Raw genomic sequence first — 17,774 nt, forward strand, 5'->3', positions numbered from 1 at the left:
GTTCCCCCAGCCACTCTGGGCGGCTTCCAAAAAAACAGAAATTCTAAAATACAGAAATCCATCAAACATTAAAAGCTTCCCTAAACAGGGCTGCCTTGAGATGCCTTCTAAAGGTCTGGTAATTGTTCTCTTTGACCTCTAGTGGGAGGGCATTCCACAGGGTGGGTGCCACTACCGAGAAGGCCCTCTGCCTGGTTCCCTGCAACTTGGCTTCTCGCAATGAGGGAACCGCCAGAAGGCCCTCGGTGCTGGACCTCAGTGTCCGGGCAGAACGATGGGGGTGGAGACGCTCCTTCAGGTATACCGGACCGAGGCCGTTTAGGGCTTTAAAGGTCAACACCAACACTTTGAATTGTGCTCGGAAACGTACTGGGAGCCAATAATGCTCTTGAGATGGTATTTGCAAAACATTTCTTCATGTTTCAGAAGACGACGCTGCAAGCTTAGCCTCTTCCCAGATAATTAGTGCTAGGCTGTTCATTTCTTTGAACTAGGGCATCACTTTATTATTCTTCCTTTCAACTGCTTTAAATGATTCATTCCCACTCTCTAGCACCTACTGACAGAACCGCAAATCCAAACTAGTATTTAAATTCCATTTTCAGTATCACTTGCCTCCATACCATAACAATAAGTTTAACATGGATAGAATAACGGTGCTGATTACCCAAAATCTGTATGTGGTTTTGTTTTTGTTTTTTTTAAAAAAAAGATTTTCCATCTCCTATTAGAGCACTACAGATGGCGCATCTTTCAATACCGCCTCCTACACATGTGAAACAAGGGGCAAACAGCTCGATCCGTTTACAGCTTTCTTCCCTCGATATAAGAGGGTTGGTGGGCGGGAGGGAAGGAGGGGAGACTTGTGGGGAAGAGGAAGAAATCTTTGGCAGTGCGTGGATGCTGCTGAGCAGAAGTGCTGAGGCACCAACTCAGCACACTCGCCCCAGTCTGACCCCTGCTCCCCAACACCAGCAAGAGAAAGATGCCAAGCACTTGTCCCTCTCCCATAAGTGGCCATTCTCTCCTCCCCAACGTGCCACCTCTCCCGCAGAGGAACGGAATATCCCTCTGTCTTCCGGGATCAAGTCCTGAAACTGCCACACCGCGTCCTCCTTCCTAGCCAGGGGTGTCCTAACCAGGGGTGTGCCAACTTGAATGAAAGCGTTGGGGGGGGGCAGATAAGCCCCACCCTGAATAGCTGATCCAAACACACATACTACAGTATTTGAATATCAATGCTCATCAACTTGGGGAGGGGGGCGCGCGCGCGGACCCCTCATTTATTGGGAGGACCGAAGGGATCCTCGGCAGCTAGGAGTTGGCTCCTCTGGTCCTAACTCTCCAGTCCCCAGCGCCACCTGGCCGCCTTTCCCCTCCGCATCCCCGCTCTAAAGCGAGACTGGCGGCCGCCCACACGGCTGTCTAGGAATGTCTCCTCTCTGCGGAACCACGATCTCTCTCTCTCTCTCTCTCTCTCTCTCTCTCTCTCTCTCTCTCTCTCTCTCTCTCTCTCTCTCTCTCTCTGCCTGGACCGCTCCGCGCACCCCCACAATCCCTTGCACCGCGCAGGACTTCGCTGGCCCTGCTGTGCCCCCTGCATTGCCTCACCTGGCGACAAGCGCCCCTGCTGCCGCACCACCGGCTCCTCTTCCCCTCACTTGGCCGGCGCTGGAAGCTGCCCCCCGCCCCCGCTTTGTTCAGAAACGCCTCCCTCAGCCCGGGCACCCCAGCGCCACCCTGCCTAGTGATAAGGGGGCCGCCGCCGCCGCCACCCTGACGTGCCAGCAGCAGCACCCAGGATGTTGCCCTCCCTGAAACGCCCGAGAGCCCTGCATAGCTTCCCCCCCCTCCCACGCCTCGCCACCTCCTCTTCCCCGGCGGCGCCCGCGCAAATCTCCCGCCTCCTCACCGTCCCAGCTCCGACTCCAGGTCGTAATAGTCGGCCAAGGTGTCTCTGTTGGAGCCGTCGATCCAGTAGTCCGGGACGACGGTGGCGGTGGCTCCGGAGGCAGGGACGCCCCCAGCCCGGCCCGAGGTCGGGGCAGAGGCGACGGCGGTGGACGTGGTGGGGGCGGAGGAGGGCGACGACGAAGACGACGACGACGAGGGCATGGTGACTTTCAGCATGCAACGGCGCGGGCGTCCGGCTCTTCAGGGGCTGAGGGGGAGCGAGAGGAACAAAGCGGCTAAGCAGAGAGGCGGGCTCGGCGGCGGCGGCGGCTCCGAGAGAGCGGCGTTGCTTGCTGGCGCGGCCGGCGGCGGCGGCGGCGGCGGCTGCCTAGGGAGCCAGAGCTGCCGGCCAAACTTCGAGGCGGGCGCAGCAGCAACAGAGGCGCTCGGAGACTGGCGGAACGGAAAGGGAGCTGGGGAGGAGGCTGCGGGAGGAGCGCGCGCCCCCGCTGTAGCGCGCCCGCGCGCGCCTGGGCACACCGAAAGTGTGTGTGAGAGGGGGGCGTCGCCCCGAAGAGAAGCGGCTCTGGCCGAGCAGAAGCCCACCCTTCCCGCCCTCTTGGCAGCAGCCTAACGAGGAGGGCAAGTTGAGGTTGGGCGCAGCCCGTAACGTGAGGGAAGGCGAGAGGGCGCGCGCGCGCGCGTCTCTCTATCTCTCCGTGTATGAGTGAATGTGCGCGCGCGTGTGTGCCAAGTGGACGGATGGTGGAGGGAGCCAGCCCAGCGCCGGGCTTCAGAGGTTCCTTTCGTTGAATGTGGGGGTTGCCGCCGCCGCCGCTGCTACCATCGCAACACACGAAGGCAGTAGCGGCTGGCAGCTGTCCCGAGCTCGGCTCAGCGCAGCCGCTGCCCTGCCCTGCCCTGCCTGCCAGCCACTCTCTGCGCGCGGGCAGGCGGGCGGGCGGGGTGTGTGTGCGAGACCCAGGCAAGCCGGACAGAGGGACCCCGCTTGGGGCGCTTTCCCGCAGGGCCCTAATGGGCGGAAGGGCTTCCTCGGCGGGTGGAAGGGCTCGTGCTCCACATTCCGCTCCACTTTGTGTGCTTCAGCAATGGAAGCAAATTAGAGAGAGAGGCCCCTCGCCCTCCTTTCTCTACAAGGGTCAGGTTGCAAAGCCATCAGTCCCGCTCAAAAGGCGGCTTCCTTTGGATTCGAAAGAGGGGTGCCAACTTGAATGAAATATTGGGGTGGGTGGGTGTCAAGGAAGCTCCGCCCTGCATAATCTATCACAAGATCCAGCACATACGCACAATCACACCGCATTTGAATGGCGGTGCCCATAAACATGGGGGGCAGGCCCCCTCAAATATTTTATTGAGGGGGAGGCGAAGGGATATTGGCCCCTAGGAGTTGGTTCCTAATGATACAAGAGGATGATTTGGGGTTCTGGACCTAAGTATCAACCAACCCCATTGGTCAAGAATCACATGCTTTCAGGGGGTTCAGCATGGGCAGTTTCAGGCACTAGGCAAAGGCCAACCCAGGTTGCCCACCAAACTTCCACTCAATCCATCACAGCTCCCTAAGGAGTGTGCCATGTGATATGATGCACATGTTTGCAAATGTGCATTTGTCCTATCATATTCATTCTACTTTTTTAAAGGCAAAGCTTCATACACTAGAGTCTGCTTCACATGCAAGGAGTCTTATCCTCCATTGGAGAATGTGCAGGCATATATTTCAGGGGTAATGTGAGCCGAATGGCTCATGTGCATAACAACCAGCCACTGCACCCCTTTACTGTGCCTTGTGGATTATGTGCACACATTATAATGAATTGTCAGTTGTTACGCACCTTAGCTGTCACCTCTAATACATGTATTTGTGTATACATATCTACACATGTGTAGAGAAGAAGGGATGGAAACAGTGGGGTCTAAGGACAATGAAATATAAATAATACAGGATATGGCAATTTTAAGTAAAATGCATGCAAAGTGACCGTGCATGAGATCAGGGACTGGTGATATTGTCATCCTTTGGATTGATGGATGAATTGACACCTCTGGTGGGACAGGAAACCATTATCTTAGTTCAAGATAATGAACTTGATATATTCAATATTTCCGTATGAGTTCCAGTTCAGTAGTTTCATGCTGCAGTCCCCTTTGAAATCACTTCGTTGGAGAACAGTGGAGTATCCTAGGAGACCCAAATTCTCTTCCTTTGGTTTCTGAATGTTGCCATTTCTGATACTAGAGATGTGTCCATCTATTTGTTTGCACAGCAACTGACCTGATGATCCTATGTGGAAAGCTGCATGCTGAAAATACTTGGAAGGTAGGCACACTTTGACATGGTTAGGTGTACAATTAAAACATCTAAAGAATATATTGCATCAAGTGGTCCGTTGGGTTCTTAATACATTGCCAGTAAGCATTAAAAATAATGAAATTTAATGGGAAGAAGAGTGTAATACAAAAGCTAGCCCAGGTGACCTTTGGAGTAAGGTAGGTTGGAAATAAAACATGATGTCAGACATCTGAGTAGTGATGCATTATATTGGTGGCATGGAACTGCTGTACTCGGAAATTATCTGTGGGTTGATGTCCACAATTATGAACTACGGAAATTATCGTGTAAAGATCGGGGGCGGAGGAGTAGAAGAAGGTTGTTCATGGTTAAATATTGCATGTTTGCTGGCCACACCACAGAGATTTCCTTGCTTTTTAAGGATTTCAACAGATTATCAACCTCTCTCTATAGTCAGTGAATATTGTATCTGACATTACCAAAAGGCATTAACTGCAATCTTGTATGCCAAGTGTGTGTAGTTCTGCTGCTGGTCTAGTAGTAACTTTGATTGGGGCATTACATGTGCCATGCGGGGCATTTTTCAGCCCAAAGGCCAAATTGCTTAGCTGTGATTTGTTCCATCCCTGCTGCCGGAGCCAACTCCCTTTCTTTCCTGCTGAAAGGTACCTGGTGAAGGCAGCAAGAATGGAACAGGCTGCAGCTGTGGCTTTCCTCCATCACTTCAGCAGCATTAGAGCACCAAGACCTTACGAAGGGGCAATAAACCCTGGGAAATTTATAATTCTCGTGGATCCTGGTGTCCAATCCACTGTTCCTCCAACATTCCAGGGTAAAGGGATGGGGAACCTGCAGCTTTCCCAATGCTGTTGGATTACAAATTCTATCACCCAGAAACATTGACTTGGGTCTGATGGTTGGAATCCAACAATATCTGGAGGGCCACAGGTTTCTCATACCTGTCCTAGGTCTTAGTCAATGCTGCTGCTGCAAATCTTCATTTTTTTTCACTGTCAGCAGTATAGGTTTGTGGGGAGGATGAGAAGGGGGTGACTTAAGAGAGCTCCTAATGGACTTGTTGTTAAAATGAGCTAATTTGAGCTCAGTCTAAACCAAGTCCTAATTTTAAGCAAGCCTGGGAAAGCTCACCCATCACTTGTTAAAAGATTCCTGCTATACTCACCGCGGTGTAGTTAGATTGTGAGGCCTTTGTTCTCTTAAGACACCCAGTTTACGCATGCATGCCTCCTCCTCGATGCCCCGCTTGCTGTTTCTTTCTGCCCAGCCTGGAACTTTTCTTGGCTCCTGCACTGCACTTCCTGTTGCTAGGTGACATGCTACTTGATTTTGTGACATGTGGTTGTTTTGTGAGAGCAGAGATAAATAAATATCAAACAGTAGCCAATGACTGTAATGCATTAGCAAACTGCATGATCTATAAATTTAAAAAACCCAGCACTCGTAACATTATACTTTGCTGTATAGCAGGGGTCCCCAAACTTACCCGGCTTCAGGCCAGTGCCCACAGCACCGATTGCACGGCGGGCTGGAGGAGCACACGCATGCATGCACACACACTATTTCCGGCGCACTTCCGGGTCGGAAAAGTGATGGAAGTAGCATGTGCACATGCGCACGGGCCTCCTCCGACCCAGAAGTGCACTGGAAATGCACGTGCGCAAGATATTTATGGCACTTTTCAGACCCGGAAGTGGGCAGCCGCGTTGCGCTGCGCCCACCGGTAAGAGCAGGCGGCGGGGGTTGTCGCGGGCCGCATGAATGAGCCTCGTGGGCCGCATCCGGCCCCAGGGCCGTAGTTTGGGAAACCCTGCTGTATAGTTTCAGCAAAGCAACATTCATATTCCATTACTAGTATTTAGGCATTCCTTTGTACTGATGAGGCGATTTATTGCTATAGCCTCAGAATTCCAGATACAGTGGTACCTCGACTTACGAACGACTCGACAACCAAATTTTTTGACTTACGAGTGGGGCAAATGGCCGCACGCTTACGAATTTCTCGACAGCCGAACGGAAACCGCAGCGGTTTTAGATAGGGTTTTCTCGACTTACGAATTTTTAGATGGGGTTGCTTCGACTTACGAATTTTTCCGTTTCCAATGCATTCCTATGGGAAATCGCATTTCCAATGGCGCTTTTTGACTTACGAATTTTTCGACCTACGAAGGTGCCTTCGGAACGGATTAAATTCGTAAGTCGAGGCACCACTGTATGCTGAGACACAGTTATGTTGGAGAGTTCAGCTGCCATCCCCAGTGCGAGGTGCTGTCACCTTGTACGTTGTAGACATACAGAGCCACATGTCACAAAATCAAATAGGGAGAGGGTTCTGAATTTAAATGGTGCCCACAATCTGCTGTGAGATTAAAGGCAACAATGCTGACAAATCCATCATATATATAAAAGGGCAATTGCAGATCATGAATCTGAGTTTCCTCCATGCTTCCTCCAACTTTCAAACCAAAACTGCAGGAAAAAAGCTTTCAGGTTTAAAAGTGGACTATTAAGTCTGGTTTGCTAAACCAAAACTAAGCCAAAACTTAGCTTAGTAAGTGTGAGGAAATGTGAGCTTTTGGAGAGATTATGGCCACCTTTCCTGCTGCACTGAGCTGAGACATGGTTTGGCTTACTATATCACCTGAATCTGGACACGTGTTTTTGCAGACAAACCGCGAGCAATTAACCATAGCACAAACCACGTTACAGCTTGTAGTTTGTTTGCACTGAGACACTTCCATATGCAGGCTGAAGAGAAGCAGGAGTGTTTTGCCAATTGCTTCTCCACCCCATAGCTGACTGTTCCACCTGAAAAGCTGCTCTGGAGAATCTCCAGGACACCCATAAGAAGTGGTCCTGGAGGGTGCAGAGGGAATTGCCTCGGAGTCTTTATTTTCATTTCATTTTTTTAAAAAAACTTATTTCTAACCCACTCCAAAGCCCTCTTGCAGGTTCACACTTTAAAACCACATAACAAAAACAAACAGTGGGGCTGGTTCAGCAATTCTAACCCGCGTTATGCACACTGGATAGGAATAAGAAGACTCCTAAGTTCTCCTGTAATGGCAGAACACAAAGATACACCACCAGAAGAAACCTGTGCTGCTGAACTGGCAGGCAGTGCCACCAGTACTTACCTACCACTGGTGGAGCAATATCAGCACAATTAGTAAGAAATGAGCAGTGGGAACATTGCAGGTGAATCTCTAAAAGCCCATGTGGAATATTATTAAGAGAGTGGAGAACTGAGAAAGGCATACAGAACGGAGGAGTATATGGATGGTGGCTCCTATTCACATAGTGAATAAGCACCCAATCGCAACTCTTTCTTTTCCATTCTTCTCACACTTGGTCCTGTGTCGCTGCCACAATAACCCATCAGAGTTTGGCATCTGCATGTTGTCCATGGCTTTGCCATGAGGAACAAGCAAAGTTGGAGTAAGGGACCATACCTCACTGTCTTCTGACTCTGCTCCCGGCTACTGCTGGTGTATTAAACCAAGCACAGGTCTACATTAACCAAACTGATACTAACAACAACAACAACAACAACAACCCGAATTAAACAAATGTGAAGTTGATGGGATGGAGGAGGCAGTGTCAAAACAAAAGGCATTCTAGGAAATGGTTGGTTCTGTTACCCGAAATAATAGAATTGTAGAGTTGGAAGTGGAATCTTTTGCTCAACGTGGGGCTCGAACCCACAGCCCTGAGATTTAAGAGTCTCATGCATAGGGCATTGGTCCTTGAAAGGCTCCCTATGGTAGCAACACTGTAGGCTTAATGGCTCTGTGGCCTACCACTCACTCCATGCAGTAGCAACTATTGTCACCTGTTTTCTCTGTATGATTACCCAGGAGCAGTGAACTTTGGACAAGTTTCCCCAAATTTGCCATCCTTAAACTGCATCACATATTCACTGCCAGCAACAGAATGGCCTTGTTCTTCTTCACTATTATGTTACTTGAACTGAAGGCTGCACGAAATAAAGCTGTGAGGAGACCAACTTTCTCAAAGGTCCAATGTTTATTTCCTATATAATCACAATCACAACAAAGGAATTAGAGTGATTAAAAGAGATTAAACATTTCCTGGGAATAGCATCAAATGGCTTAAACACTGGCAAATTATGTAGCTAGCCTGGTGTGTAAGGGACAAATAACAAACTGCTTTTATAAACCATGAAATGGTATTGTTTGTGTTTTGACACATTGAGGTCAAGCTGGAATATAAGCATGCAGTAGCTAATAGATATTTCAGCTCTTTAGAAATTATATAAAGCAGAGGTGTCAAAAACATTAGCAGGAAGGCTTTCCCCCCCATCCTGATACAGACATAAAATCTTCATTCGCAAAAGGCAAATGTCTCATTCCAGTTGAATTTTCAAGCAAAGCTAAATAAACCATTACTGTGTCTTCATGCACAGCAACTATTTGTCTGAATTTTCTCCCCCATTGCCTGTGACCGTACTCATTTTTTTCTATTCATTGCCTTGCATTGCAAACTTAAATATATAACTTGGAAGCGTATCTCATGAGTTTCATCGGGACATACTTCCAAGTAATGGGCTGCAACCAACACTACTCCCATTCTGCTAGTGCAAGAGACATGAGCTAATAGAACCAAATTTTCCTTTTCTTTCCCTTTCAGTCCTCAAACTCTGCTGCAGAGAAGAAAAACCTCTGGATAAGGTTTTTGTGTGTGGAACGTATGTCAGACAGAGAAGAAGAAGAAGAAGAGTTTGGATTTGATATCCCGCTTTATCACTACCCGAAGGAGTCTCAAAGCGGCTAACAATCTCCTTTCCCTTCCTCCCCCACAACAGACACCCTGTGAGGTGAGTGGGGCTGAGAGACTTCAGAGAAGTGTGACTAGCCCAAGGTCACCCAGCAGCTGCATGTGGAGGAGCGGAGACGCGAACCTGGTTCCCCAGATTACGAGTCTCCACTCTTAACCACTACACCACACATATAGGAAATACTATATGTATACATTTATTAGTAATTTGTATTAATGGATTTATTGTCTATTTTTGTGATATTTGCTGCTGTTCTAATTTTATGTACACTGCTAAGAGGTATGGTGTAGAAATGGCCTAAATAAATATAACAATGCATTTGTGCCTGGAAAGGAAAATAAGATAATTTTGTCCTGTATGAAAACCTCAGAATGGCACTAGCTTGGCTAAATACCCGTAGCTCATCAATTCTGGCAAAACCTGAGGCAGTACAGTGATCTAAAGCAATTCCTCATTGCTTTAGGATAGAAGAGTACAGTATTGGCTTATCCAACCGGGGAATCCTCAATGCATGTCGATCAGCAGTTGTTCATTGAGATTTTTAAAAGGGGAAGACTGGCACAGGGCAGAAGAGCTTCAGGCCACACAATCCTGGGCACATTTACCCAGAAGTCAGTCCCACTGTGTACAGTGAAGCTTGCAGCTTGGTAAGCTTAGAGTTGCAGCTTTCACCCTTTCGTAGCTTGGGCTACAAAGAATAATCACCATTTCTGTTGATTTGTGCAGCAGTCATGTTTGGTTCTTGTGCCAATAGCTTAACAACTGACTGTGGATCAAGAGGTAAACCACTTCACTCTTGCAGCTGCCCTATTATTTTCCTGTTGAAAATCCTGATTCCCCCTTTGGGGAGAATATACAACTATCAATACTTTCTACCTTTTAAAATCCTCATCATTCTTGTGATCTTGCACTACTGAAAAGATGGGGGGGGGCTTTTTTGGAGTATCAGTGTAACAAAACCCGCCCATTTATTTTCAAAACAGACTACTTTTAAATAATTTAAATGCAAATTATTTCTTTTTCAAAACCAGAGCTTATAAAATATGCAGTATCTTTTCCTGGGCTTATTATGCATAATGGCAAAGAACAGATGAAAATACTGCAATTTTTAGTGTTGGCTTCTAATGATTTTTGTAAATGACTCTAATTGTATTTTGTGTAATGCATTGAAAACCATTGCTAAAAGCCACTTAAATATATATTACATCAAGCCAATATTTATTTCTTCATTTCCTGCCTTTCTTCAGTTTTAAAGGAATCTATTGTTATAAGGGGGGCGGGTAATTGATAAAAACAGTTCTATACAGACACATGATAACATATCAGGGTGGTGTACAACAACAACAAAATACAAATATCATATGTGCACCCTCCCCCCGAAGAATTGGTTATTTTGTTGCATGATATAATTGTTTGTATGTTTTGAGGAAGAAGTTGAGAGAATGTTTATCATGATCCTAAGGTAAATAAATGCAGAGCTGGGATGGTGCAGAGCAGTTATCATTGTCGCAGAAATGACCCCAGTGTAGTGAAATGGGGGAGGACTATCATATTGTGTTGAAGGTACAGGCACCCCCAACCTGTGGCCCTTCAGATGTTTTGGCCTACAATTCCCATGATCTCTAGCTAACAGAACCAGTGGTCAAGGATGATGGGAATTGTAGGCCAAAACATCTGGAGGTCCGAAGGTTGGGGGTGCCTGGAATAGCCCAAACATCATGAACCTTCTGCTTGCTTCGAACTATTTTGCTGAATCAACACCTCATTCCAGTCAAAGGAATGTCAAGGAAAACTGACCCGAACTTCAACAACTCAAGATTTATAGCCAATTTCCCCATCTGTTCTGTTTCATTTGATTTTTTTTTTAATGAATAGTTTCACGTAAACTTCATTTGCTGCACATTTATGTTTTAGATTTATTGCAAAACAGCCTTTCCAAGTCAGAATCATCTTTATTTAAAACTAAAATCAGAATAATAGTCTCTTTTCTTGAAGAACTAGCTTTGGCAGAACCCTCATTTGGCTAAGCCCTGCATGTTCTGCCTTTCTGAACCACACATATTAATAAACGCTGGGTTTTAAAATGTTAGTTTGGACAGAGAGTAAATAGAGAATAGGGGAGAATCCAAGAACAGCATTTACTAACCGCTGGGTTGTTTGCTTGCTAGGCTGTCTTCCGAACAAGATTTATTCATTCAGGTCAAACCTAATAAATTAAATACATATATGAAGAAGCAGGAATAGTTCAAATATTTGAAGTGCAGGCAGATCTGGCTTTTCCATTAAAAAGTCATTTTGCAAACGGAAAAAGGCTCCTGAAACTGAGTCATTGATACTGATTAAAGAGGGGAGAGCTATGAAATAGTGGGGAATGTATTATCAATGTATGTACAAGTGGTATCCAAAAACATTCAAAGTCAGAAATGGTGGGAATAAAAAAAATACTGCTGTTCACATAACAGCCCCATATTAATTTGCACAGTAATATTCTATATGCTGTGATTAAACCTTTTGGTAAATTATTATCATTCTGGCCTCCTGATTTCCTCCTGCCAGCTACACTGGAAAAAGGAGTGTGCAAGCTAGAGGCTCAACCAGGTTCATTCCTGTAGCACCAAACTATGGTTTAACACCTCATACAAATGCAGACCACAGTGTTTAATGAAAATATGTTTAAAGCCTATTTCATTCTATGTCCCTTTAATGTTTGTTTTCATTTTGACATCTTGACTGGCACTCTCACATTGTGTCAGCAGGAAGAACGAAATCTATAAAAGATGCAGTCAAGCAAAACAGTAGTAATCCTAAACTCCTTGGGAGTCTATTGTTTCGGCTCCCTAGCGATCAGAAACCAGAATTGAGTGTTCTGGTTTTCTAACCTTTTTTGGAAGCCGAATGTCCGACGCGGCTTCTGCTATTGTTTCCGGCGCGCCTGCGCAATCGGAAACCAATTGGAAGTCGTACCTTGGTTTCTGAACTTTCCAGGTACGTCTGTACTTAACTAACTGACCAATCACATTGGTTCTGTCCCCCCCCCCAACAAAAATCCTGGCTACACACTTGCAGTGAAGGATGTTAATCAACCCCTACCCTGCTCAATCAACTGGGAATGAGAACAAAGTCAATTTACGGACATCAAGTCAAAATGGAAGATCAGGACTATGTGTGTACCACATGCCTTAAGAACATATATCTCAACTCGTTTAAACAACTTATGCCCTTTTTGTATTTGCCCACTGGCTACGCACAGCACTGCTGAGCCCTCTTTCCTTCTGATTCATCAGGTCCTGACCACACCTTTCAAGTTCTTTTCTGTTTTGTTAAAGAAGAAGAAGAGTTTGGATTTGATATCCCACTTTATCACTACCCGAAGGAGTCTCAAAGCAGCTAACAATCTCCTTTCCCATCCTCCCCTACAACAAACTCTCTGTGAGGAGAGTGAGGCTGAGAGACTTCAGAGAAGTGTGACTAGCCCAAGGTCACCCAGCAGCTGCATGTGGAGGAGCGGAGACGCGAACCCGGTTCACCAGATTATGAGTCTACTGCTCTTAACCACTATACCACACTGACTCTTAAAAGACTGATTCCAAGAGTGCTGAATTCTATGCCTGACACCCCTTCTTTGCTTTCATGGTCCAACCACATTACTGTGGAACACACCTGATCCTAGCAACCGCTTTCAAGGAGAGCTACTTGGATACCAAATGCAACCAACTTCAAATGCAACACATGACCCCACTATTTTAACAAAGATACTACTTGCTGTCATATTTGGTGAGATATCATCACTTTATTCACAAATTAGTACCCATTTTAAAAAGCACTGTTTGGAACATTCCCTTCCCCTCATAATTGCGTATTCAGTTCCATAATGGCATTCGCAAAGAGATTCCTTTGAAGCCCAGATAAAGATCTTGTCACCAAGATACTCATTTTCACTCAGCAATGAGAGCACTATAGTCAGCCTTCATTTTTAGGATATAATGGAAATTTAATTTCCATATCCATTTAGTGTGTGGCCTTTCCCTGAAGACTACTCATAAAAGTGTTTTTTGATGTCCTGAGGGAAGAGCTCTCAAAGCTCTTGTTCTCAACTCTGCACTTCTGTACTGCTCAATTTGTACTTTTATTGCAGAATAGCGGGCACCTTTCCAGAGCCAAGGAAAAAGACAAAGGAAAGCTAACAGTACACAAGGGTTAGAAATTCTTAGTAGCCGCAGTGGAAGAGACTCAAATCATTCAGTTTGGAAGGAAACGGCTCAGGGGATTGACATATGAAGTATGCTAATACTTTGCTTTTCCCTCGATGAGCAAGCTTTTCTGCTTTCTCTAGTCTTTAATTGACCACACTTCAAAGATTCCTTTTGTTAGACGGCGATGCATTCTGGGATTCAGGGCAACGCTTTGTTTAGATTTATATCCCACTTTTCATCTTTTGTGATCCCAGAGTGGGTAACCATTTAAAAAGCTATAGCTAAGCAAAATAATTTACCGTTAAGAGACACAAAGTAATACAGCAGCAAAAGTCAAAAGTATCTCCAGCAACGTCACTCCCCACAATAAAAATGTTTTTAACTGGCATCAAAAGAGGACCAAAGATGATGCCAATCATATTTTAGAACCCTCCATTACACATTATGGCTAAAGAGCAGAAGGAAAGTGAAGCCCGGAAAAAATAGCCATTTAAAATGCCCAAATCAATTGCTAGGTAAAGCCAAATCACAAATAATTTCACTTTCTATATGGTCTGTGGAATTTTCAGATTTTTACACCAACCTGGTTCACACACCATGCAATACCAAACCATCGCTAAGCATGCAGGCTCCAAGAGAGACCATCATGGCCACTTTGCTCCTTTCTCAATTGTGCTCCTGCTCTGCTGCACTAAATCAAAATATAACTTAGTAGTGTGTAGACTAAAGCTGGGTTCATGGTTTAGTTTTCCCAGACAAATTGTGAGTCATAAACCACAGGACAAACCTTGGCTACAGCTCACGATTAGTCTGGAGAGTTGAACCACAAGCCTGGGCTAGGGTGAAACACTAAGCCTGGCATCCCCAAACTTTGGCCCTCCAGATGTTTTGGCTTACAACTCCCATGATCCCTAGCTAACAGGGCCAGTGGTCGGGGAAGATGGGAATTGTAGTCCAAAACATCTGGAGGGCCAAGGTTTGGGGATGCCTGCACTAAGCCAAACCATGGCTAACTAAGTGCTGCAGAGCTCTCTCTCCCCACCCCCAAAAACATATACTGATACCAGGCATGTTATTTTTATGTTCAAAAGTCACTTTGGGCATGCCAACCTATGCCTTGAGATGATCAAGCTGGTTGTCAAGGTTTACAAATATTGCATCCCTGCCTAGACACAGTATTATGAACTGGCAACTAAGTGGAAAAAACAACCACCAAAATATTATTTCCCTGAAGGGAAATAAATACCATATTATAGTATTTATAGATACAGTACCCATATTAGGTTCAGGTCTGGTTAACTGCAGTAACAATTTCCCCCTTTTTTGTAATGTACACAACATCATTTTGTTTGTTCTGGGTTTTTTTCCCCTACCTGGCTACTATTTCTTGTTTCTTCTTCTTTGTGTCTTATCTTACTCTGTGCACTTGGAATTTTGTACTTTTTATTATTCAATAAAGAATATAAAATTAAAAAAACCAAAATATCATTTCCCTGAGCCATTCATCCCTCAGACAAGATTTCACATATTTCTTCATAAAATGTTGAGGACCACCAACACACGTTGAGCACTGAAGCTGCTGTGCTCTTTATATTTATCACTTGCATATACAGTAGTTGAACACAGGACACTCAACCAAAATTGTAGCTAAAAGGATAGTCTAATAGTCTTGCCCCTTCAACTGTAACAAAATGGCACAAAATGTAACAATTTCTAGTTACAAGTTTCACAAAGGCTTATTTCCAAGTTACTATTCTGAAGGTAAGGTATTAAAATAATGGGCCTCACCAGGTACTCCCTAGAACAAGTTGCTAAATATTATTAAAGTTTATTCAAAGAATTATGCACAAGTTTTTCTTCTTACTTTATTCAACATTCGCCTTATTAGCTTACTACAATTTGCAACTATTGGCTTGGATCCAAACTTGGTCCAGCTTAGGAAACAGCCCTTGAAATTACGCCTTGACTAACAAGACCCATTTATTTCAAGCATGACAATCCAGTTTGTTAGGTGCCAAAAGATCTAAAGACATTTGATCAAAGTTTGTGGCTACTCTAATCTTGTTAGTATTGGCCCTGCCTGAGAAAGCTCTTCCCATGGTGTCTGGATTACAACCAGTGCTTTGACTTAAACTTGGGGGAAATGCCCTGAGCTCTGCACTTTTAAGCCCCCCCCCGCCAAATTTTGCACAAAATTCTGCCTGCCTTGCCATTAACACAGAAGCTCTACAAGCAAGTCCTTCCCTGCAAAAACAGGCAGAGGAGGGCCTCCACCCCACCCTTAAAAACAGGCCCACCCACAACTGATCCTTGGTTGGGAGTTGTCCTTGTGCCTTTTCTTCTGCACAGGCCTAGTTGCAGTTTCTTCACAGGACATGATTCAGGAGAAGGAGGCAGCCATTGTGCTTTAGTAAGAGGGAGAAAGGGAAGAAATTCACAATTTCACAGGTACTGCTTCACAATGAAATCTCAGCAGAATGGAGAAAATATAGTCCTGCTGCCTTTTTCTATATGGTGTGGATGGGAACATCTTTACCCCTCTGGAGCAACAAACAGAAAAGCTAATACAGTGGTACCTTGGTTCTCAAATGCCTTGGTACTCAAACAGCTTGGAACCCAAATACTGCAAACCCGGAAGTGTTCTGGTTTGTGAACTTTATTCGGAAGCTGAACATGCTCCGTTTTAAGTGTTCCACACTTCCGTTTTGAGTGTTACGTTTACGATTTGAGTGCCACTCTTCCGTTTTGAGTGCCACATTTTGAGTGCCACACTTCAGTTTTGAGTGTTACGCTGAGGTCTGTTTTTGCTATTTATTTTGCATTTTTGTTTTTGTGAATGCGTGGAACCCAGTTCAGCTGCTGATTGATTGTGTGACTGCAGTACATTGTTTATTGCTTTCATTTTAGGGATCAATGGTCTCATTAGACAGTAAAATTCATGTTAAATTGCTGTTTTAGGGGTTGTTTTTAAAAGTCTGGAACGGATTAATCCATTTTGCATTACTTTCTATGGGAAAGTGGGTCTTGGTTTTGGAACGGACTTCTGGAACTGATTAAGTTTGAGAACCAAGGTACCGCTGTAAGGCCGAAACAGAATCAAGAGTTAGGCAAGGAGTGAGATGCTTTGGAGAAATACAAAAAGGAGGAAAGCATAGCCCAATTCACAAGAACAAGACGCAGCTGCTGGGCTGCCTGAAACTGCTCTCTACACTCAGATCATCAACGTGACAGTTATTTTGATGAAAAATAAAAAGCAGCTCCTGATTAAAATGTATTGGGAGAAGATCTATATAGAACTGAAAATATTCTTTCAAAAAAGCTCCAGTGTTGTTTCTGCTGAGTATATTAAATGAGGAAATCAAGGAAAAAGATAAGTGCCTAATAATGTATGCGACTACATCCGCTAGGTTTCTCATTGCAAAAAGATGGAAGATGAAATTCCAAAATTAGAGGATTGGCAAATCAAATCAATAAATTATCAAAATTTGGCGAGGAAAATAGGAGAAACCAAGGGGATTCCAGTGTAGAAAATTGATAAGGATTGGGGAAAATTTAATGAATATAAGAAAAAAAAACCTCTTAGCAGACAGGTGAAGGACTCAAAAAGATAAAAACTTAAGGAATAAAAGATATAAAAAGGTATACAAAAGAACTTGAAAACTGAAACCGAAATAGATAACAGGCTGGAAGTCACAAAGGGTGTGTGGGGGGTGTAGGGTGAATAGGTGGATGGGGATTTTTTCTTTTCCTTCTCTTTTTTGTATCTGCAATTGTGGTTGGATATTGTGTTAAAAGGTACGAACCTTTTTTCCTCTCCCCCCCCCTATTTTAAACAAATAGCGTATTATTGTATTATGGAAATTTAAATAAAGGGGGGGAAAGGGGGGGAAAGCAGCTCCATGAGAATAATTCTCTTAGCACATCAACGCCAGACCCTGCAACATGGACAATTCACATGCCACAAAACAGAGATGGTTTGATTCAAGCCGGTGCATTAAGAGACAAAAATTTACATGATCCAGTAATAAATGGCAAGAGAGGTTTACATCATCCAGCTTCTTCAAAATTCTAAGGAATGGACCAAAGTGACTTGTAAATTCAAATATTAGTGTTGTTCTTTGCTGCATTCTTTCATTGCAGCTTCATGTATCGAATTAAGTGAAACTTTATTCTCTAACGACTTCATACCTTTGAGAGGTGCCCAATGACTCACTTGCCCAGCTCCCCCCAATCCCGGGGGGGGGGGGCTTCCCTATGTGCAGAACATAGCACTGGGCTTCAAGAATCCTTTCAATCAATACATTAAATAGGAATATCCTTATTTTATGAACTATTTGTTGTAGCTAAAATTTAAATGCAGCAAAAGTTGTTTTTCACTCTTAAAACAGAATTCTGTATAATTCTAGAGCTGGGTTTTCAATTTTCTTTCCAAACAGTATTTTTGTATTACTAAATCAATCTCCAGTGAAACGTTTAAAAAGGCAAAGCACCTTCCATGGTTGAAATTCTAATGGCCTTTTTAGTTTAGGAATAATGGACTGAATTAGTAAACACACAAGAA

General features: G+C 44.6%; 1 protein-coding gene and 1 long non-coding RNA gene across 3 annotated transcripts in view; one reads left to right on the top strand and one right to left on the bottom strand.

Annotated features, from left to right (window-relative positions):
• Positions 1–2,442, bottom strand: part of CAMK4 (calcium/calmodulin dependent protein kinase IV) — an 84,429-nt gene extending 81,987 nt beyond the window's left edge. The window contains exon 1 of one of the 2 annotated variants that reach the window (XM_035100264.3): positions 1,913–2,442. In XM_035100264.3, the coding sequence (XP_034956155.1) occupies positions 1,913–2,130 (218 nt within the window). In that variant the 5' untranslated portion in view covers positions 2,131–2,442. The remainder of the gene's footprint in view (positions 1–1,912) is intronic. The other variant, XM_088653111.1, reaches the window with a different exon arrangement.
• Positions 2,191–10,235, top strand: LOC148684392 (uncharacterized). Its single transcript, XR_015946193.1, has 3 exons — positions 2,191–2,545; positions 4,179–4,231; positions 8,873–10,235. It is a non-coding gene; the product is annotated as an uncharacterized LOC148684392 (long non-coding RNA).
• Positions 10,236–17,774: the final 7,539 nt, after the last annotated feature.

This window comes from Zootoca vivipara, chromosome 10 (assembly GCF_965207765.1).
Source record: "Zootoca vivipara chromosome 10, rZooViv2.hap1.1, whole genome shotgun sequence".
In the NCBI taxonomy this organism is placed as follows: Eukaryota; Metazoa; Chordata; class Lepidosauria; order Squamata; family Lacertidae; genus Zootoca; species Zootoca vivipara.